The sequence below is a fragment of the Brassica napus genome, chromosome A3 (assembly GCF_020379485.1).
Source record: "Brassica napus cultivar Da-Ae chromosome A3, Da-Ae, whole genome shotgun sequence".
NCBI classification, from domain to species: domain Eukaryota; kingdom Viridiplantae; phylum Streptophyta; class Magnoliopsida; order Brassicales; family Brassicaceae; genus Brassica; species Brassica napus.
The window spans coordinates 10,321,904-10,344,376 of NC_063436.1; the positions used below are offsets into that span (position 1 = coordinate 10,321,904).

At 32.3% G+C, this 22,473-nt stretch overlaps 4 protein-coding genes and 1 pseudogene across 4 annotated transcripts; 2 read left to right on the top strand and 3 right to left on the bottom strand.

The window, feature by feature from the left end:
* Positions 1-297: 297 nt before the first annotated feature.
* Positions 298-4,693, bottom strand: LOC106355505 (protein STRICTOSIDINE SYNTHASE-LIKE 1). The gene is made up of 3 exons (XM_048775787.1): positions 4,304-4,693; positions 1,525-1,779; positions 298-1,067 (listed from the first exon to the last, which is right to left on the bottom strand). The coding sequence occupies exons 1-3, from the start codon at positions 4,585-4,587 to the stop codon at positions 497-499; spliced, it is 1,110 nt and encodes a 369-aa protein (XP_048631744.1). The 5' UTR covers positions 4,588-4,693; the 3' UTR covers positions 298-496.
* Positions 4,694-6,562: 1,869 nt separating this feature from the next.
* LOC125606856 lies at positions 6,563-8,493 on the bottom strand (annotated as a pseudogene).
* Positions 8,494-14,248: 5,755 nt separating this feature from the next.
* LOC106443560 (two-component response regulator ARR8-like) lies at positions 14,249-16,445 on the top strand. Its single transcript, XM_013885115.3, has 5 exons — positions 14,249-15,188; positions 15,283-15,377; positions 15,454-15,531; positions 15,786-15,856; positions 16,018-16,445. Exons 1-5 carry the CDS (start codon positions 15,086-15,088, stop codon positions 16,319-16,321), a joined length of 651 nt encoding a protein of 216 aa, XP_013740569.2. The 5' UTR covers positions 14,249-15,085; the 3' UTR covers positions 16,322-16,445.
* A 1,904-nt stretch (positions 16,446-18,349) lies between these two features.
* Positions 18,350-21,352, top strand: LOC106437993 (uncharacterized protein At3g28850). The gene is made up of 2 exons (XM_013879028.3): positions 18,350-20,145; positions 20,317-21,352. The coding sequence occupies exons 1-2, from the start codon at positions 19,737-19,739 to the stop codon at positions 21,111-21,113; spliced, it is 1,206 nt and encodes a 401-aa protein (XP_013734482.2). The 5' UTR covers positions 18,350-19,736; the 3' UTR covers positions 21,114-21,352.
* Positions 21,353-21,366: 14 nt separating this feature from the next.
* Positions 21,367-22,153, bottom strand: LOC106437994. Its single transcript, XM_013879031.3, has 2 exons — positions 21,722-22,153; positions 21,367-21,417 (listed from the first exon to the last, which is right to left on the bottom strand). The coding sequence occupies exons 1-2, from the start codon at positions 21,946-21,948 to the stop codon at positions 21,369-21,371; spliced, it is 276 nt and encodes a 91-aa protein (XP_013734485.2). The 5' UTR covers positions 21,949-22,153; the 3' UTR covers positions 21,367-21,368.
* Between the last annotated feature and the right edge of the window lie 320 nt (positions 22,154-22,473).

The window sequence follows — 22,473 nt, forward strand, 5'->3', positions numbered from 1 at the left end:
AGGATCATGGTTGTGGATGCTCTTATGTTCCTACAATTTTTAAAGAGCCTAGTATCCTTGGTTACTTTAGTTTCTATTTCGGTGTTTAAAATTGTCATATACCATGAGAATGTGAGATGTTTCTCTTTGAACTCGTAGGTAGGATTTTAAAATTTTTACTTCTCAGTTTAATAAATAAACACTAAAACCCCAAAAAAGTACTCGAAAATATAACTAAATTGAAAGGAAAAAATGATCGTCGCGTTGAAAAGGAAACTGCACCATAAAGAAACCAAGACTTGCTTTACAGAAAAGAAGAAGCCAACAATGCAGTAAATTATAAGATCAAGAGTCTTGAAGGACAGTTTACATGCAAATACTTTAGAACTCTTGATTGTTATCAAATCCACATGAGAAAATGATGTAATAGCAAAAGAAAGATCTCTTAATCACGGTGCAACTTAAAACACTTATTTTTTGCTATAAAATACACTTTAAAACACCATAATCGTATAAATTACTGATGCTCAAGAACCCAAACGGAAGGCAGAAAAACTGACCCAAACCAAAGCTTACCATCTCTCTCTTGAACCTCACTTATGAACTTCATATTCTTCCCTTCACTATCCTCAAGAACCTCCAAAACCTTACCGGTCTTGCCACAGAGTTTCACGGCCACCGCATGAGGCTTTCCTCCTTCAAAAAGGAAAACTAAAAGATCCATCTTCAAGGTTTTCATGAAAAATTTCCCAATCCAGGGATGCATCAACGAAAACCTAGAAAATGGGGTTCTCTTGGAATGCAAGGCAACCCAGAAATCCCCTTTCTCAGTCCTCCTGATGTTATCCGCGTAGCCAGGAAGCTTTGCGAATACGTCACGGGTCCCAGATTTAGGCCCCTTGGCCCAGTATCGATGCACAAGTTGCGTTGGGACCTCACAGGAAAGCACGAACGAACCATCCTTGCTTATGGCAAGACCATTAGGGAAATGAAGACGGTCCATTATAACTTTGGCCTCTTTTGACTTTTTGTCGTATCGAATCGCTCTTCCTGTCTTTTCACCACACAGAAACGCAAAGAATACGTCCCTGATCCAAACAAGAACTTAACACTTTTAGAATATTATGGCAGTACTAGGATTTCAACTGTTTCCAAGCAAATTTACACGTTTACTGATAAATTGCAAAAGGGAAAATCGGATTGTTTTTTTTTTTTTTTTGAAAATCGGATTGTTTCTTTAGGTTTACATGTTATGATATTTTTTCTTCAAATTAAACATAGCTTTAGCCCTTAAATATGCTTAAATAGAGGGAAGGCACGGCCCTGCTATCTTCGTCACTGCATCACCATCCAAATTCAAACATACATGTATAATGCATTCTTATTAGAATTCTCTTGGTTTATCTGATATTATTATAAGAAATTGTATAACAACCAAAGGCAAAACGTCAACAAACATTCCAAATCTATAAAACCAAAAAAAAAACTCTTCATTCCTGAAATAAAAAGAAAAAAATAAGTAATAGAGAGGTGAAGTTAAAATACCCGAAGTGGTAGGTGTCGCTACTATCGTTGAAGTAGAAAACATCCTCTTCTTCGTCTATATCCATTTGATTGGCGAACATAATTTTCTGACCTTCGACCTCGTCGACGACCTTCTCGGCCAATCCTCCTTTAGGTCCGACCTTCATTACTCCAAAGTAACCGTCACAAAAATACAAGTCTCCCGTTTTTTTCTCGAAGCTCAGTCCCAAAGGCCTTCCACACGCAGGTTCCACCTTATGGCTTGAACAGTTCCCTCTTCATATACACACCAAATTATTATAAGAAACAGAAGTATAATTATGCTGTCGTATATGCATTTATCTACACAAATTAATACTAGTTTTGATATATATATATATACCTTTTCCGTTCTAAAAAATATATTTTCACACATATTTAAAGATATATATACATATACCATCAAGACATCATTTTATGTGATTATAAAATTTTAATAACTTTAAACCAATAATAATTTAGTAAATTTAATTAATTTATTAATTTAAAATTTACTATTATTAAATAATAAAATTTACAAAAATACGGTAACAAATTTGTGAAACAATTTTTTCTTAGACATTTACATTTGTGGAACGGTTATAGTATTTTTAAACTAGGTGATTTTCCCGTGCTCATGCACGGATATAAATATTCATAAAGTAAATATATTATAATAATTGATTGCTATTTATTTTTGATTTTAAATTAATTTATAAATTGTGTGCATAATTTATACTAATAATATTATATTTTTTTATTTAATTAGTATTATTTTAGATATGTTATATCTAGTTGTTTTTTACAGTCGATTTAGTTATCATTTGGGTATATTTGATTGTATCTATTTTTCTGAAATCAACTATTAAATGTTTTATTCTAAATATATTAAAATTTTCATTAATTTTCTTATTTGCATTTAGGCTGGTTGTTATCTTAAATATGTAAATATATTTTAGGAAAATTATGTATACCTTAAGATATATTGTGTTTAGAATAAAATAAGAAATAAACTAAAGTATCAGATTTCAAATTACATAAATTAATATAACGATAATACTTTAAAATCTCATGCATATATATAAGTACATACATAAGTAACTCATACATTTTTGGAAGTTCATGAACACATATCAATATTTACAATAATTAAAGTATTTTATAAATTCTAAATAATGTTATGCCTTAGATTTATTGATTGGTAAATTGAGATTTATTTTAAATAATCTTAAAATGAGAATTCATATTTGCTTTGGTATCTTGATCATATACTAAGTTCTACAAACATAAAATTTTAAAGCAAATTATATATTAAGAAAACATATAATTTTAATAATGATAAAATATAATATATATCTCTTGTTAAAGTATATAATGTTATGCTATTTTAAAATATTATGTAAGTATTTGATTTTCTTTGGTATTCACATTATATACAAATATATGTATTTCATATAAGAAAATATAGATATAAAGAAACTATTTTATTACTTCAAAAGTATATTTTGTGTTATTTATAAATATTTTTTTAAATGGAATATTACTATTTTCTGAACTTTCCTTTTTAATGAATTAATATTATATATACATATATTTTCTTTTTTAAATTTACTTTTAAAACTTTATAAATATTTTCTATTTTATAATATATGTTATCTGGAAAATTTTAAAAAAGGAATCTAAAAAAATCAGTAATAGTATTTAAATGTAATATTTTAAATTCATTAAGGGTATCAGTGTAATCAACCATCTTGAGAGTTAATGTGAGCACGACACATAAGAAACTGACTTCTCAAATAATATTATAGAGATATTTATAATAATTAAAATATTTATAAATTCTAAATAATTTTATGCCTTAGATTTATTGAATGGTAAATTGAGATTTATTTTAAATAATCTTAAAATGAGAATTCAGATTTGCTTTGGTATCTTGATCATATATATATTAAGTTCTACAAACATAAAATTTTAAAGCAAATTATATATTAATAAAACATATAATTTTAATAATGATAAAATATAATATATATCTCTCGTTAAAGTATATAGTGTTATGCTATTTTAAAATATTACGTAAGTATTTGATTTTCTTTGGTATTCACATTATATACAAATATATGAATTTCATATAAGAAAATATAGATATAAAGAAACTATTTTATTACTTCAAAAGTATATTTTGTGTTATTTATAAATCTTTTTTTAAATGGAATATTTCGATTTCTGAACTTTCCTTTTTAATGAAATCATATTATATATACATTTATTTTCGTTTTAAAGTTTACTTTTTAAACTTTATAAATATCTCCTTTTTATTATATATGTTATTTGGAAAATTTTAAAAAGGAAACTAAAAAAATGAGTAATAGTATTTAAATGTAATATTTTAAATTCATTAAGGGTATCAGTGTAATCAACCATCGTGAAAGTTAACGTGAGCGCGACACATAAAAAACTGACTTCTCAAATAATATTATAGAGATTATATCCATGTCCACACATGGTAAGTTAAAAATAATATAAACTATTTGAGTGTTTTCTTGCCGAATGTAGTTTATAAATTGTGAAATTAAGCAAAAGCAGAACACAAATAGCCATTTGTGTGTGTGCGCGCACATTTACGATATACATATATATTATGTAAATAATTCTTTTAGACAGTGATAATAACATTAACAAAAATCTATGTTGAACAGTCAGTCTGACAAAACACTAACACAAATATTTCTGTTGAAAAAATGGATCTTTTTGGGTCATATCATATACATATTAAACAAACCTGTGGGGGGACGAGTACGCGAATTCTACCCAGCCAAGATCCGAACCGCGCCATTTGAGTATGCGACCGTCGGTAACGCCAACGTATGGGCCTTCCCCTCGTGGATCCCAGTCCAGACTCTCTGGTCCATCAACGGGAAGCGGGATCATCTTCGCCGTGGTTAGGACATTTTTAGATCCCACTATGCTCTCCGGTCCGATGATGGATGGCCCGACGAAGACGACCAGGACGGCTATAATGGCCGTGGCAACGGCCCACGTCCAAAATTTCCGGCTGATTGGCATTATTGATTTTGTAGCTGCTAAGTATATGTTTAGTATGGCTAAATTACTCGATTATATACCTGAATACTAATTATCTGGATGTTTCATGTTTGAGAATACGTAAGAGACAAGGAATAAATAGAAAAAAGCATAAGCGAATCCATGCTACCTTTTCTTTTTATTTCTATATTTTTCGTGATAATGCTTTTCAAATTAGATAAATTTATTACACGTGGGAAATTGGACTGAGGTTTTTAATAAATATTTCTGACCAACAGAAAGAGAGATTGAAATAAAGATTCGGAAAATAGTGACAATGACTTAAGGTCGAAGGTTCTGATTGGGATAATATTAGTTTAACTTTTGTTCTATACACTGACTGATAAACCAAACGTTCTACCATGCAGCATATATAGAATTGCAAACTTCACTTTGCAAAAGAAAAGAAAACGATATAGAACTAAATCCAAAGTTATAAGTCAGTGTATAATTTTGTGATTTGTCTGAGTTGTCTCTGTCTTCCGTTTCTTTTCAGAAATATTCTGGTTGAGGTGGAAAGAAAAAGAGACTGCTTCACGTTCTCTCGTCTAAGACACTTTTATAACTTGAATAATACCATATTTTTATCCCATGTATGAAGTTCTTAATTTTGAAAAGAGAAAGAAGACAACGAAAAAAGAATATGTTATAAAAAGACAATGATGTTTCGACGTCATCTTTACCCGGAGCTGCTAACTCTAATTGTAAAGCCTTCTTCCATAGAAGTTCCAGGTTCGAATCTCATAAATGTTGTGGAGAGGGAATTAAACAACTGGTTCTTGTTCCTGGCGCAAAAAGATTATTGGTTTAGACCCAGAACTTCTTGAATTAAAAAAAACGATGAAAAAGAAAATTGTTTATGTCGATACTAGTTAGATATCCTAGGTTTCAGAACTGAGAATTAATATTGCAGCCTTAGAAAATCGCATCTTGGATCCTGACTAGCTGTGTTGCTGTTGAGTGTTTACTATTGTACGATGGAAGACTCGGTTCGGGGCATAATTAATTAACTCGTTTGTCTTATATGTCTCTAAATTTTATAGAATTAATATATAAATAAACACAGATTCCTAAATTGTTAAAAAATAAATTATTTTTACTAAATCGTTTTTGGTCTTTAAAATCTAAAGGCCGGCCATGAATGTTGGTCTTTAAAATCTAAAGGCCGGCCATGAATGTTGGTCTTAGCCTATATGAACGCGTTTATACGGTTGATGTTGACAGCTTAACTGGGCTTCATCATTTGCCTTGCACAAGTTCTTAATATAAGATTCAAGAGCCTTCTGATGATTCTTAAGAATTTAAGTAAGACCTTTTGCTGTGTGGTGTGATAATGTATCATGCTATAAAAGATGAGGCCTGATTACTTTTATATCAAATCAAGTTTTGCCCAATAAGATGTCAACATCGGCCCGATAATTATTCATGGGCTCCATAATATATTTGGCGCTATGGTTAAATGAATATTATGTTAAGTTCTTCCATTTTTTTTTAATATTATGTTAAGTTGTTAACCGAAAAAATTACAACTATGTGGTGTGTAATATCGGAGGGTTTAAGAAAAATGGATCCGAAGAATGATTGAAATCTTTGGAAGTAGCTATTCGTTTTTCTTTTAGTTTTTCCTTTTGTTAAGCAGTACAAATTTGGAAAATGCCCCTCTTATTTTCTTCACAATACTATAGATCTTAATGTTTTGTGTTTCTATAATTAGCAGGTAAAATTCGGAGTGGCCTTTTCAAGTGTCATAGGATGTCGTTAATATAGGATGCCGTAACGAAAAATAATAGCCTGCCCGGTTTATGGAACTACGTTTGTATCGACGTACAATAGATTTTAGCAGATTTCAAGGGATTCATGTGTTTCGAGGCATCTACAGTCCCGAATTTTATTTCCATGGTTAATTTAGGAATTGTGTGCAAAACTCCATATATTGCACCATCTTGGTTTCTGGAGACTGGAGTGCATGCCTTTTATGGAGGACGACACAACTAGTACAAGCTTTCTTCTTCAGAAAAAAAAAACAAATAGTACAAGCTACTTGCTAATGCCAAAACATATTGTATACACATAAATATATTTTTCATGTATTACGACAATCATGTTGTTAACTAACGAAAATCATATAAGTCGTTTTCATTTTAAGAAATAAACAATTCTATAACGTTATTTTTATTCTTTTTATTGGGTGCCGGTTTGCCCATGTTACAACTTTCATACCGATTCAGTCAATCCGAAACGGATTGGTAAAAACTCCATTAGGGAGTCCGGGTTTTATATTCGAAATTTGATAAATGATTTGTTAAATAGATGTTAGTAACTTATTATGGGTATGCATATGTACTGGATAACCTAATTTTGGAACTCATTTACAAAACGTAGATGTTGATTTTACTCGTGTTATTGTTTTACACAAATCAATATTATTATTTTATTTGATGAGACATTAGTTTTCTTTTCTTTTCTTTTTTTCTTTTTGCTGAAAGAGACGTTGTTTTTCTTATGTGTTATAAGAGCATCCGCAATGGTGAATCCCATTGCGGAGTCCTTAGCTAGTTAAATATTTTTTTTTTTTTGTTTTTGTGTGAATAGTGAAGGATCCGAATCGAAATGGTGAGTCCAATGGTGAGTTCCATTCCGGAGTCCTTAGGTATATAAATATAATATTTTTTAGGATACTTGCTCGTTTATCCGAGCCCACCGCTGCTTACAAGGACGAAGCTTCCTCGGTATAGTACCCACCAGGAGAGGGCTTGCGTTGTAGTAGTCAACGATACGGTTCCAGAAAGCATCAGCTTTCTGTTCAGTGCTCACCACAGGGTCCTTACTGGTGTTAAAGCCACGCACCAATAAGGATTTTATCATCTGTGAGAATCCATTTCCTCCTCTCCTTCACACCAGGCTCATCGGGAACTTGGCTACCCAACTAATTAGCTTCGGGTGATTCAAGGTCAATGGGGATTTGACTAGTTAGTAGGTTTACATACCCGGAAGTGTTAGCCATGTTTACAAGTTGGTGTGAGACATTATTCTACCAACAAAGACTCTTAAGTAAGCTAACTTCCTACTAATTAAAGCCTATCAAATCAGAGCAGTTGGGTAGATGGAAAGCAAATAACTTTCATTTAACACCAAAGCAAGGCGGAATTAATTCCTAACTAAGTAATTAAAGCAACTAAAATCAGAGCAGATAGCTAGTTACAAGCAAACTAAAGTTCATTTCGAACACAACAAGAGTACTAACTTTTAAAAAAATATCATACCTTATTACAGAAACTCCCGAGGACCGACACTCTCCTTTGAAACATTTCCAATGATTCCTGGAAAAAAACATGAGATACAACATTAAAAGTTTTCATCAAACATGTAGAAAATACAAAGAAACAGAGGAGAGAACTTGCCTCGCACAATCAATAACAGGAAACCTATTAAAACTAACAGACAGACCGTTAGCTTAACTCCTCATTTGTTCTTGGAAAGCTCATGTACCGTCTTCTCAAGGTGAAGGACCTTCTGCTCACTCTCATAACCTTGGACCTTAAGATCTCTAAGTTGTCTCTGAAACTCCATCATCTCCTCCATTACTGCCACTTCCCACCATTTCCAAACGTGGCAGTCTCCATCATCAGCATTGGCGCACGTAAAGTATCTTCTGTATGGGTTTTGAGACGTGTAAGAGCATCCGAGAACAGGCTGAGCTCCACAGTAACATGTCGTGGGAATTCCATCATCAGCCTCTGGTTGACGTGGGTACTAAACCGGCAATGAATTGCAGTAGCTACGGTCAGCTTCATCCGCTTAAATCTGACATTCGGCTTCAAGAAGGGAGGTTATGTCTAGAGACTATGATGATGAAGAGGGCTGACTATAGCTGTAATCTTGTCCCATTTTCGATAACCTGAAAGAAATTAAGTAAGAACATAGTTAGACAACAATAATCATCATCACAAAACGATTTCAACGAGATATAATAAGAGAAAGTTAAAAGAAGAGTGAACGAGCTTAAAAACAAATTAGTTAGCGGTTTGAATTCAACCAAAAACCCCAGTACAAAGCGTATAATCATCAGCAAAAACTAAATATGAACGAACTACTCTAACGGAATCAACGAACTACTCAAACGGAATCAACGAGCTACTCAAACGGAATCAAACGGAATAAACGAGTTACTCAAACGGAATAAACGAGCTACTCAAACGGAATCAACCACCTACTCAAACGGAATTATAAATTAAAGAAATCAACGAGCTACTCAAACGGAATCAACGAGCAACGAAACAGAGAACATATCGATTGAACGAGCTTAAAACCCCTCTCCCCAAATCATTTTATACCCAAATCGTTTTGAAACCCTAATTTTAACCCCATAACCCTAATCGTTAACCGAAAACGATTCAAACCCCATAACCCAACCAGATTGATACAAAGCAAGAAGATAACATGGTGTGAATCGAAAAATCAGAGGAATCAAGAAGAAAACGGGAAGATCTATCTTCGTAAAGCATACGGAGAGGAATCGCCCTTCCTGTCGCCTTTCTCTCGAAAGCCCCTTTTTTCTACGCGGTCGGTCGAAAATGAGTTAACTATTTTTGACCCAATGCAACACGAAAGACACCGGCCCACTCAACGCATGACACATACACAAAGATCAAATCCTTAAAACCCTTCGCGACGGGTCAATCCTTAGCTTAAGTCGGATAATTAATATTATTATATTGTCACTAACCTAAGGATTACGCCTAAGGATCACACTTGGACCTCCGTTGCAGCTGCTCTAAAAGCGAACAACGTCTCCGTTTAAGTTCTACTCAAATGATTTTTTTTATTGATAAAGGTTAAGTTCTACTCAATTGTTTTACATGACACTTCATACTTTTATATCTATACAAAAATCTGAGGGCTAAGATCGATCATAACTCATAAGAAATCGAAGTTATTAGAATATGCAAAGTTATATAACTCGAGTTGTTTCTTATTTTTAATTTTGTCGACAAGTCGAGCTGTTAATATTCTCAAAGTAGATCTTAACGTACGGTCGTATCTTTTTTAAATAATGGCTGAGGTTTGGTTCACCGTATTAAGACCATATAAGCTCATTTACTTTATAATTAAATGATATCACCGTGAGGTAACGTGATTCGATACTAATTTATACACACCGAAACAAATAACTACAAAAACTAATAACAATGGTGAGCTTTATAAGACCGATTGGGTACAACCACTCATAATACGCACCCATTATATCCATTTTCTTATTAATTTAAGGAATGTATATTCCATAACGTTAGCATATTACACAATTAACATGTATGATGTATCTAAGATTTTACTCATGATAAATAAAAACCAAGAAAGTCAATCTATGAAGGTTAATTGGATATGATAGTTGATATCAAGATTCGAGTCATTTCATTAAACATGTTTATGTCACTATGAATGATTCCAATGCTAAAATATATTGCGTTCCACATATTTTGAAAATATTTAAATTTTCTATTATAAAAAATAAAGAAAAATATTTGTGATATTTAGATCCACCATCAAAGCGTCGTGAAATAAATTCACTTATTGGCCGACCCTACATTTATTTTATGGCTTAACTGATCTGTTTACTAAACTTGTAAATATAGTGTCATCATCTCAAATAATTTTTATCCTCTGTTCAAAAAATAATCAATGATATATGTAATGAAGTAATGATGTAGTTTTAAAAGTTAACAACTCGATCTTTATATTCGTATGGCCAAAATATTCGTTCTAAAAATATTTTAACTGTAAATGATGTATCGTTCAGTTTACATCCACAATCTTTTTTACTCACGCTACTTATACGTAGTTTCTTCTTCAACATTGTAGGGTCAAAAGTTGTAATGATGATGAAGTTATGAATGTGTTAAAGAAGAGGAGGGGTCCTCTATAACATGGACGGTTGTGCTGAAGTTTAAAGAGACAAGATCTCGACTGAAGATCTATTCGACTGTGTATTTAGGGTTATTGAGACTTAAATCATGTCTTCCCGACACATCGTGCATTGCAATTTCATGATCACTCCATTCGTAAACTTGTTTTTAGTCAACACCACGATCCTTTGACTCTTGCTTCTCAATCCTTTTTTTTCTATCCTAGATTGAATGTAGGACAGAAACCGTAAATACATAAAAAATTTAGAAATTTTAACTTTTGAGAAATTTTTATGACAATTTTTCTTTTGTTGCTTAATTTTTGTTGTTAAGCAACGTGAGTCCGAAGATATCCTAATACACTCCATCATATAGTCACACGGATATGGATTCATAAACTCATTTGAATTTAAAAAAAAAGAGAATCTATCCATAGATTGTACTCTTCTCACAAATTAGTCTAAACTTTTCCTTAGGCCTGAGATATCCCATGGTAATAAAAAAACACACACATTCGACAACCAAATTAATATAATTGACTTATCATTAGTTATGTTAAGTGAAGAAACTTATTTCCAACCGCATTTAAAGATGAATATAGTTTTGATATATATATTGCAAATATAATTGTGAGATAAAAAGAGATATATATATATATATTATATAGTTGTGATATATATCTTTTTTTTCAAAATATAATTGTGATATATATATATGTGCATCGTTCAAGTAGCTAGGAAGAGATTATTTTGGCCGTGCAATTCATACTTCAAACATGTCACTGTGTTGTGAAAAACAAGCTGTCAGTCAGGATCTGTTCCAAATGTTAAAGCTGTACACTTAAAATCTAAATAATTCCATTCATTCAAATAAAGTATTTGAAAATCGTTGATGTTGACAGTCGATTCATACACTATTTTATAAAATTGATCGTATAGTTATTCTTTATCACATAACTAACCTTATGTCATATCAATCATGATTTATCACATATCATATATCATATATATATAGTTGTATGAGTAAAACGTGCAATATTAGTTTAAGAAATTGGAATTAGTATGAGGCGACCAATTTATTTGTTTATTTTTGAAATTAATAGAAATCTTGTCATAGCCAATATTATGTTAACAAACAAAATAAAATGTCATAGTCTTTCACTGTCACTTTGTTGCGGTCCTTAAAGATACCAAAATGTGAAATTATCAACAACAAAAAGATTGAAATGAGAAGGACAATATGGAACCCATAGAGCAATAAGAGGGGATGGTAATTGGAGGGGCTTTTGTGTTGCTACCATACTTTGGATACGTGTCATCCAGATAAAGAATGGTGCATGACCATGGGGAGGCAAATCTTTAATTGGCAGAGAATATATATATTATTTTTGATAAAATGGTTAAAACCAAGTTTATTAGAAAACCAGACCTAGTTTCTTCGATGGGAGGTATAGTCCTTGATAGATCCTTTTCCAAATATTCATATGGACGGATTTGCATCCGTAGTGAGTAAAATAATGTGATTTATTGAAAATTTTCGCAGCAAAAAGATCGAATCCTAAATATTTTTGCATCCAAAATCTATTTACTACCACTGGACCACAAGGTTCACTCAAAGAATCAAGTGAACGTTTCCATGTCTTTGCCACTAATGCACAACCAAGTATACGATCAACGCCACTGCTACTTCACATTTAGGTTGTAAAACGGTTTTCAATGCATATTTAATGCTCTATATAGTATTGTACTTTAGCTGTATAAAATAATTAATTATGGATGTAAAAATTTAAGTATGACGGTTAGTCGTTTATCCAAACCAGACTTAATAAGTAATATTTCACAATACCAGATAAATAAACAGTTAAATCATATTAAAACATTGAAAAAATTACATTTAAGTATAGATGATGTTAAATTTGGACTTATCACGGGTTTAATATTTAAAATTAATTGGTAATAATTGGATTGTTCCTAGCATCTCCAATGTAAAACTCTATTTTTTCCTCCAAAATGGAGTAAAAGTGAAAATGAAGTAAAATTACTCCAACTCTACTATATTTCCCACTCAATAATGGAGTGATGAACAAACAAAAAATAGATTACTCCATTTATGGAGTAAATTTCATTATGGAGTGAGATATGAAGTTGGGTTGGAGCATTCTTAACTCCATATTCACTTTTACTCCATTTTAGAGGAACAAATAGAGTAGGGATGGAGATGCCCTAACCATTTATATATTAGTTCATTAATTATTCAACTACTGATGTGAGACTTCGTTTATTTACTAAGACTCTCTTTTACGCTCAAGCGTGAACAACCGTGGGAACAACATACACATGGTGGTTCAACATCGGATGGCTCAGATACCATATCAAAACTTAAGTTTATCACGTGATTCTAACTTAAAACAAATTGATGATAAGTAAATTGATCATAACTCTTTATATATTAGTTCATTAAATCTTCAACTACCAATGTGAGACTTTATTCGTTAATTAACAAATACAAGTCTAAGATACTATAGACTAGATATACACAGCTGCTTTTAAGTTTTACCTTCAAGTTGAAAAGTTTGTCAAAGATTTTATTTGGCAAGACTTTTTTCTTCTTGGTACAAATAGTTTCAAGTCACACAAGATACAATGTGAAATCAACAATGCAATATATATGCAAAACAAAGTAAAAACAATAAATCATGTTTTTTTTAATGTACATTACCCCATTCAAATGTGGTCTTTATAATGATGAATTATATTTAATATATATATATATATAAAATGTGAAATATTTGTATTTTAAATTTTTTTTTTGAAATATAAATTTATTTTTGGATATAAATATAATTTGTGATATTATTAGATAATATAAATTAAATTTATTGAATTTTTTAAAAATTTCATATATTCTAAATGCAAATGCTTTACCAAAAAAATCATATAAAAACATTTGGGTAAAGACCATTTGGAGAGCACATATAAATGCTATTATAAATGATTATCTAAATATTGTTGATTAATTTTATGTTTATAAAGATCATAATAATTATGCTAATGATCTCTTGACAAAAAAAAAAAGATCTCCCACAAGTTGATACTCTAAGGCCTTGGTTGGTAGAGTATTAGCATTAGCATTATACTCTACAATATTCAATCAACCATTGTTAGAAAAGCATTTAGAGAAACATTTGCTAAATGCTAATGCTCTCTGGCCAACGTTCTCATATGAAACTTTTAAAAGAGCATTTGCATTTGTAATTTATAAAAATTAAGGAAAATATATAATTAATTTATTTATTTTATTTAATAATATCATAAAATTATTTTTATATCCAGAAAATAAAATTTTGATTTCTAAAATTGATTACATTAAAAAAAATTTTAAATAGTATTTCACATTTAAAATATAATTTAATTTATTTTAAATGTGAAAACATTATTTAAAAATAGATATTTTAATATTTTTACAAATAAAAATAAATTTTAAATTATTAAAGAAAATAAATCAATTATATATCATTTTAATTTTATATGTTAATATATTTATATATATATATATATATATTAGAAATATATGCATTAAAATAAATATATTATATATTATATATTAATTTTTATAATAATTTTAAATAGCATACTCATACTACTTTATCAATCATCTAATTAACAGTTTAACAAAAGCATACAGCTCCAGCAGCATACTGGTTTTATAGCATACTGCTAATGTTAATGCTAATGCTAATGCTCTATCAATCAAGTCTTAAGAAGTGAACGGCTTGTTAAATTAACAAGTTACAAAATAGAGTACTTAGTCGTAGAGTTTTTTTTTTTGTGAAAATTAGTTGTGGAGTTATAATTATTAAAATTTTAAAGTGTATGTATATGCATAAACCTCCAACAGAACTATTTTTTTTTTAGTTTTGCCAGCCCTCTAAAACAACTATCTGTGGGCGTTAAAACTGCATGTGGTTATATGATATTATATATTATTTAAATCTTTCGTCTTTTTATCTTAGATCATTTCCAATGTATTTTGCTATTTTCATCTTTAAAATAGAGGAACTCTATAATAGAGATGAGATATGCTCTAATGTATTCCCATAAAATAGCAATCTCTAAATGTAGAGTAAAAAATAAAGGAATGCTATTTCTTTCTCTATAAATAGAGGAAAAAATAGAGATCTCTATTATAGAGGAAGAAATAGAGGTGAGTTGGAGCAATTTCACTTTTAAATGTTATTATAGAGGTGGAAATAGCTATGGATTGGAGATGCTATTAATCCCACAAAAAGTCTTTGGTGGAGAAAACAAATCCATTAAAATCTTCATATAGATTTCTTTCATTATTTTATCCATTAGTACCAAAGTCCCTCTCTCTTTCTCGTTGTCTTCTTAGCAATAGAATTATACTTTAATTCCTCAAAACTTGCTTGGTCCGTAACTCAAAGCTAGATGCAGTTTTAATTTTATTTTCCTTTTCGAATATAACCCCCTTTTTTACTTCTCCTCCATTTGCAAGCTCATAGACAACTCTCACCATAGAGAATTAATCTTATAAGAAAAAGAACACAAAACAATCCAATGGGTGTGGTAACAGAGTCACAGTTCCATGTTTTGGCGGTTGATGATAGTCTCTTTGATCGGAAAATGATAGAGAGATTGCTGCAAAAGTCTTCCTGTCAAGGTAAACAGAACAAAAAGAGGCTAAAATCTTTCATATAAAGAAAAGAGAGAGACAGAAGATTCTTAAAAGCTTTATGTTGTTCGTATGTTTGCAGTAACTACAGTTGATTCAGGCTCTAAAGCTCTCGAGCTTCTTGGTTTGAGAGAAAGCAATGAGAGTGACGACCCAAATGCTACTTCTACATCACCTGTAACTCATCAGTTCAACTGAGTTTATTTCGCGTTTAGGTTTCGTTTTATTGAAGTTTGTTTGTAACTTTGCGCAGGAAGTTGAAATAAATCTTATAATTACAGATTACTGTATGCCTGGCATGACTGGTTATGATTTGCTCAAGAGAGTTAAGGTACTTCTTGTTCTTGTTTTTTTTTTCTTGGACTCAATTGGGTTGCTGTCTTTTCCATCTCTGGAAAATTCGTTTTCCAGAAAAAGAAATAAAGATGTTCTCTTTACTAGTATTAATTTAGAATGTCAATGGTGAAAATATCTTTGGAATATTATTCCCACTCTCTTAAACTTTAGTTATTTATATGATATATTGTATAATACGAGAACAATAATGATTTTCTGAGAGACATCTACTGTATATGCTTTGTGTAGGAATCAGCTGCATTTAGAAGCATTCCCGTTGTAATAATGTCATCTGAGAACGTTCCTGCTAGAATCTCCAGGTAAGCCTCTGTTTTCTTTGACTCTTCTTGATTTGTGAAATGGGGTTAGTATAATTACTTGAACAACAAGTCTTTAAATTTTTAACCTAGAGGAACAACAATGTAGATTTCTTGCAATGTATCTGGTATTTTGGTACTGATATAATGTCAATGGACAACAGATGTCTGGAAGAAGGAGCTGAGGAGTTTTTCTTGAAACCAGTAAAGTTAGCTGATCTCACCAAGTTGAAACCTCATATGATGAAAACCAAGTTGAAGAAAGAAAGTGAAAAACCAGCAGAAGAAGTGAAACCGGAGATAGAAGAAGAAGAATCGCCAGTGATTGAAATCTTGACTCTCCATCAAGAACTTGAATCCGAGCAACAAGAACCAATGTTGAGTAATAATAAGAGGAAAGCAATGGAAGAAGCGATATCTACTGGTCGATCACGTCCTAAATACAACGATATCACAACATCAGTCTGACTGGGTGTGATCTGATAAGTTTTTTCTCAAAACTTTGCTTCAGAGTTTTTGTTAGGTTATTTGTAGGAATGCTTCTTCTGGTAGTAAATACAGGTTGCCATAAAAATGAAGCAGGGGGGGGGGTGGGGGTGGGGGGGAGATATATATATGTAGATGATGATAAAGTACTATTATCGAGCACAAGATGACGTTTTCAGCACGTCTGAAATGTATATCATCACAAACTAGCAAATATATAATAACAATTCGGGTTAGCCTTAAAATCACAGAAGGATCCCAAGGTTCTTCTCCAATAAACCATATCATCTCTACAAAATTGTATACAACAAATCCGAAAAGCAACTCAGAAACCTTAAAAATCTCAAAGAAAAGCAGAGAGAGAGAGAGAGAGAGCGGAATAACATGCCATTGCCTCCAGCTTTCTATGCCCACTAGGACCCAATTCGTTTCATTATTATTTTTTTCAAAGAATTAGACCTTCTCCAATCCATTTTTATATTTCTAATTTTTTCGAAAATAGAAAAACTCTATTGTAAAGCTAGATTTGTTTCTATAATTGAATTCTCTAATTTAAGGAAAAATATAGAGATGTAAGTTGGAGGCGATTTGATTGGACGTTTATTTTATTACAATTTGTTAATACCATTTAGTTGGGAAAATCGACCAATTCATACTTCAACAGACGGCTTCAGTCCCGATCAATACATTGCACTCGAACTATGTTAAGGTATGAATTACACCTTCGTTTAATATGATTCTCTCCGTCATGGACTAATGTCATAATGGGCTTCTTCTTTCTAATAGTTTAATGTCACTCTCTAAGTGGGCTTTTACTAGACAACTATCGAAGGGGTCCCAAATATAGAAAGGAAACAAACTACGTCTAATCATACGGGAATGATTGGTTCGTTGGGGGAAATGTAAATGTCGGCTAGCTCATCATAGATGACATTAATAATTAGCCTTTGGGAAAGGTTGATATAAAAGTTTGGGACGGGTCTTCGCTTTCAAGCTCGAATTTATTGGTCGAACACTGACGTGTCACCTAACACTCTTCTAGCTGGCCAGAAAGAGACGTGGCTAGTGAAAACTATGGCGATGTATTATTGGTCTGAAGATCGCCGCATGTGTCACGTGTGGAATATACATTCATATTTCTCTCCTCCCTTCAACCTTCATCCAAACAGATCGAACTCGCGAAACTAAAGATAGAAATGGCTATGCCTTTGGAAATGGCAATGCATCTGACGAAGACCGTGTGGTTTGCTCTGAGCGGTTGGATTTTCACGTGTTTGTGTATCGCTGACGAAATTGCTGGTTCTCTTAGAAACCGAGAATTGTCCCTCTCCATGTCGGATGATTGACTCAAGATTCAAGATTCTTCATGCTTTCCATGAACTATCACCATTTTCTCCTCAGAGATTTGTTTCTTTTTTTAATGGCGATGAGTCTATAAACCCTATAATTGAAGGGTTTGTGTTTATAAAGGAGGGAGATATATAAGGTCATTGTTTGCTCCATGTAAAGTGGAGTTTGATATATATATAATACGTCTCAATTTGTCTGTCTTCTGTTGATTTGAGAGAATTATGTTGGTCTTTTGGTAAATTTTGATACTCTTTTCTAATCTCTGTTTCCAACTGAGTTTTACTTAGTACTTAATAGTGTGATTAATGATATGCGAATTTCGACCCTACTTTTTGGTTACATTCCAATGAGATTAAGATGATTTGGTAGAGAATGATTCAGATCCTCATTACCAGACCAGATCAACTTGCAGATTATTCGCTGGTGAGTGACGGTATCCATAGCTTTACCTTTTAAAGTGATAAGATCATAGACATCGCGATTGTAATGATTCAATTGGTTCCAGTGTAAGTGAATATAGCAACCATTTTTTGTACAAGTCTGTAGTTAAAACTTTGAAATATTATTTACAAATTTAGCGCGTAAGATCTTTCTTTACCGATAAGTTATTATTAAGCTTTATAAAAACAGAGTATTACAGCATGATTAATCCAGGTTTTTAGTTTGGGGTTCTTAACTCATGATTTGATTTTTTTCTTTTTACATTTTTCGACGGTTCTTATATCTCTTATTTAAGAGACAGTTCTTAGATTTTCTTAATTAAAAGTTAAGAAACAGTTATTAGCCGAAACTGAAGCTAAGAACTCGGGTTAATCATGGTCTTAAGTTTCCTCTTGCGCTCATCTTGCTTTTTCTTTATATTTGTTTTTTTTTGGGTAATTATTCTTTTATATTTGTTATCATTTTATTGTTCATCTTTTTTCTTTTAAAAGACAAAAGGCAAAGTAAGCAATGAGTGTGCCTTGTGCAATAGCGTTTCGTGTTTATTTTCATATAACATAAAGTATCAGTGCAGAGCTCCATTATTCTAGACAATTGTAATCATAATTCCAACTTTTACGTCGTATGTTCTGTAATTTTAATACTGGTTATACTTATACTTAAACACACACATGTATATGTGACTTCTAATGGTAAATTGTTATTTAAGTCTAGACTAGAATCTACACCAAATCAACTAGAAGTTAGTTGATTATTGACTTTTAGTGGATAACTAAATTATTTTCTTGTTTACATTTCAAAATTTCTGTTCTGGATTGGAGACTAAAAAATATTAATTTAAATCTTAGTTACAAAAAGATTGTTAAACTAATCTTCTTTCCATAGTCAGTGTTTTACTTGTTGATATCGAATATTATTCTGCGACATTTCAGCTAAGCTCGATCCAAATTAGAAGTAACTAGAAGAATATAAAGTTACTTAAACATGTTTTTGCATATCATAATCTTTTCGATTATAGAATAAAACATGTTAAAACAGTATTCTTTCCATTTTACATTCTAACTTTTGAATATTATTTTGCTACGTTTCCATCAAACCTTTATTTATTTTTGTATATTTTGTCAAAAAATATCTTATTTTTTTCTAAGTTTTTGCTAATTTATTTTATAATTTCTTATATACTCAAATAGGCAAAATGTATGGTAATACTGTATGTTGTCTATTTTTCTTTAAAGAATATTTAACTGCAAGTCTTTAGCCAAATTCAAATTTAGAAACTAAGCAATTTTTGAGGATCTTGACACTTTACAACACATGTTTACTTTTGAATTTGATTTCTTAAATTAAGCTCTAAAAATAGAATCAAATAAATACTTTCCGTAATTATCTCCAATAAAATTTAAATATTGATACCGTAAAATAAACATCACACCATCGTCTTCTTTAGTGATTTCACCATCTTCCACCACCAACTTACCTAGACAGCTCCTTTGATCCTTTCCACCTATTATCTCTCTAACTTTTTCTCTTTTGTATTCTCCGACAAAACATAACACACAAGAAACCTAGACAAGAGGGTTGAAACTAAAACAACATCGACGCCATTATGGGTTCCTCTGCTTCTAAAACCACTTCTTCTTCTTCGTGTTGCTCGGCGTCAACTTCACCTCCGGTGACGAAACTCAACTCCAAGGTCCCATCGCCGTCGTCGCCTACGAGGGTTCCTAAAGCTTTCTCATTTCCGATGCCGTCGGTTCATCATCTACCGGCTAAAGAAGGCGACACGCACCACCTTGTCTCTCTCATGTCCACCACTTACGGTTCTCTTCACATCACCGATCTCGACGGAGCCTCCGACAGACAAACAATGCCTCATATCTCCGTGTCCGGGAATAACAATAACAAGAAGATACCTGAACCAGAGGAGTCACGCGACTCGTTATCTCCTGACTCGGTGATTAACACATGGGAGCTCATGAACGACCTTGACGACGACTATTTGGATAACGGTAACGGTAAGCATGATAACGTCGTAAAATTGGATACTAGGGGCGGCAGCCTGATAAAATATTTGTTTGGCCTTTAAATTTTTAGGAGTTATTATATATACGTGCATTAACAGTAAGTTATCAAAAAGATTTTATTAATATTAACTTTAAATATGTTTATGGTCTCTTTAATCTCAGATTCGGTTCTATCTTTCTCTGAACTCACCGCGGATCATGACGTTGGTGTTAATGGGTCTGCCCTGAAACCGGACGACTCTTACGAGTTCGTGAGAATGGAAGAATATGAGGAAGATTGGATACCACTGCCTTCTAAAACTAAGCAGCCTCTGTGGAAGCATTTGGCTGAAGAATCGTTTCTCTCTGATTTAGATCCTAACATCATCTCATCTTACAAGAGAGCATTGTCTTCAAAACAACTAGGCAAAGACACGAGACAAACCAGTTTACTAGAATCTGCACGTTTGAGTTCTAGGTCTTTGGAAGAGCAAGAGAAACCAAGACTGTCTGAAGCAGAGAAGGATGAGAACAAGATAGTATTATACTTCACTAGCCTCAGAGGAATTCGAAAGACTTATGAGGATTGCTGTTACGTAAGGACGGTATTGAGAGGGTATCAGGTTGCGGTAGAGGAACGTGACATCTCAATGGACTCCAAATACAGGAAAGAGCTTCAGATTGCACTAGGAGAAGAGAAACCGGTTTGTTTGCCTCAGGTGTTCGTAAGAGGAGTTCACATTGGTGGCATGGAGGAGATCAAGAAACTCAACGATGGAGGTGAACTGGGAGAGATGTTAAAAGGGCTTCCTGTTTGTGAATCACTGGGAGCTTGTGAATGCTGTGGAGATGCAAGGTTTGTGCCGTGTACTAGTTGTGGCGGTAGCACCAAAGTGTTTGAGGAACAAGAAGATGCGTTTAAGAGATGCAACGGATGCAATGAGAATGGATTGGTACGTTGTAAGAAATGTTGTCTCTAGTGAGTGGGTTCGGTTGATGTGAAGAGAAGACAAAACATTTAGGGATATGCTTGTGAGTTTAGATATGTTTTGGTTGGTTGTGTTCTTTGTACATTGATATAGTAAATGACTTAAAGGCTCATTGATATCCTTTTAGGCCACAATTGTTTTCTTCACATTGATGTTTGTATTTTCTTCAGCTTGGTTCTTGATTAACTTTGGTTTCATCTATGTCTTGAAATAGCAAATGCGTTTGGTAATCTCGTTTTGTTTATATCACGACCGGATTTGAGCACCGCCGGGTAAAACATTAGCCTTGCTCCCCCTTCACAAAAGGTTTTTTTAGAAGTTTTTTACATAGAAATAAGCTTCTAAATTCCGAAAAGGTATTTTGCCCCAAAATCTATATTCTTAGCACCCTTAATTTGTAGGCAACAATATGTATCATGTCTTCTGTAAGAAGCAATACACTTTGTGTTTCTTGTGGTTGTAAACCAAAAAAAGTATATATATTGTATTAGTTCGTGGTTCGTATCTATACTCTATACATGAGCCTTTTGACAGTTTTACAAGAATATAGCTAGGAAAGCTTGGTCAAAACAATGGTCAGCTATGGAAGGTGGTCGAACCTGGCTGATTCATGTTTGACCCATGAGTTGACTTTCTCTGCTTCACGGCCAAGCCTTTGCTCCTCCAATCTCGCTGCCTTAAGCTGACTCTCTTGCTCCTTCACGGAGAACGTGCTTGCGTCCGATAGAAATTTGTCATCGCCTGTTGGCAAGCTACGGTCACCGTTGTTGCCCGTGGTACTTTCATAGGTATCTGGATGGCGAGAGCAGCACAAGTTTGAGCCCATGTGGATCAAACTAAATCTTTGATGGAAAGAACTACGGAAAGAACTTATAAGATTGAAAGAAAAAAAATATTTTTGAAGACTGAAATTCGAGAACAAATGAGAGAGAGGGGGTTGGTTAATGTTGGACCAGGATGTGTTATCTGCTGAATATTAGTGGTTCGAGAAAATATGAAAACTTGCCTCACTTCTTTTATAAATTTGTGAATTGGAGCATGACATCAGTAATAAAACAAAAAGATTTGTATACTATATTTCTTGTCATTGACTATTCGTTAAGACTCTAGATGGTACTAAATGGAACGAAGTAACGAGGTGATAAAGAAATATCGCCAAATTAGAAGTGTATGATTTGCTCAAAAAAGAAAAAGAAGTGTAAGAATGATCAGTAGTCAAAAATACTTATTTGTTTATTTATTTTAATTGATTCAAAATTTACATAATTTATAAATTCAATAAATATCTAATTTTCAAAACTACTATACGTATTTTGCTTAATTTTATTAAATATTTATGTTTTACTCGGAT

Excerpts from the sequence above, each read along its gene's own strand:
- LOC106355505 (XM_048775787.1), bottom strand. The coding sequence starts at position 4,587 with ATGCCAATCAGCCGGAAATTTTGGACGTGGGCCGTTGCCACGGCCATT. Across the intron at positions 1,780-4,303 it reads GCGTACTCGTCCCCCCACAG|AGGGAACTGTTCAAGCCATA; the intron begins GTTTGTTTAATA and ends GTGTATATGAAG. Across the intron at positions 1,068-1,524 it reads AGCGACACCTACCACTTCGG|GGACGTATTCTTTGCGTTTC; the intron begins GTATTTTAACTT and ends TGTTTGGATCAG.
- LOC106443560 (XM_013885115.3), top strand. The coding sequence starts at position 15,086 with ATGGGTGTGGTAACAGAGTCACAGTTCCATGTTTTGGCGGTTGATGAT. Across the intron at positions 15,378-15,453 it reads ATGCTACTTCTACATCACCT|GAAGTTGAAATAAATCTTAT; the intron begins GTAACTCATCAG and ends AACTTTGCGCAG. Across the intron at positions 15,532-15,785 it reads ATTTGCTCAAGAGAGTTAAG|GAATCAGCTGCATTTAGAAG; the intron begins GTACTTCTTGTT and ends TGCTTTGTGTAG.
- LOC106437993 (XM_013879028.3), top strand. The coding sequence starts at position 19,737 with ATGGGTTCCTCTGCTTCTAAAACCACTTCTTCTTCTTCGTGTTGCTCG. Across the intron at positions 20,146-20,316 it reads CTATTTGGATAACGGTAACG|ATTCGGTTCTATCTTTCTCT; the intron begins GTAAGCATGATA and ends CTTTAATCTCAG.
- LOC106437994 (XM_013879031.3), bottom strand. The coding sequence starts at position 21,948 with ATGGGCTCAAACTTGTGCTGCTCTCGCCATCCAGATACCTATGAAAGT. Across the intron at positions 21,418-21,721 it reads GTCAAACATGAATCAGCCAG|GGGGAGCAAGGCTAATGTTT; the intron begins GTTCGACCACCT and ends CCTTTTGTGAAG.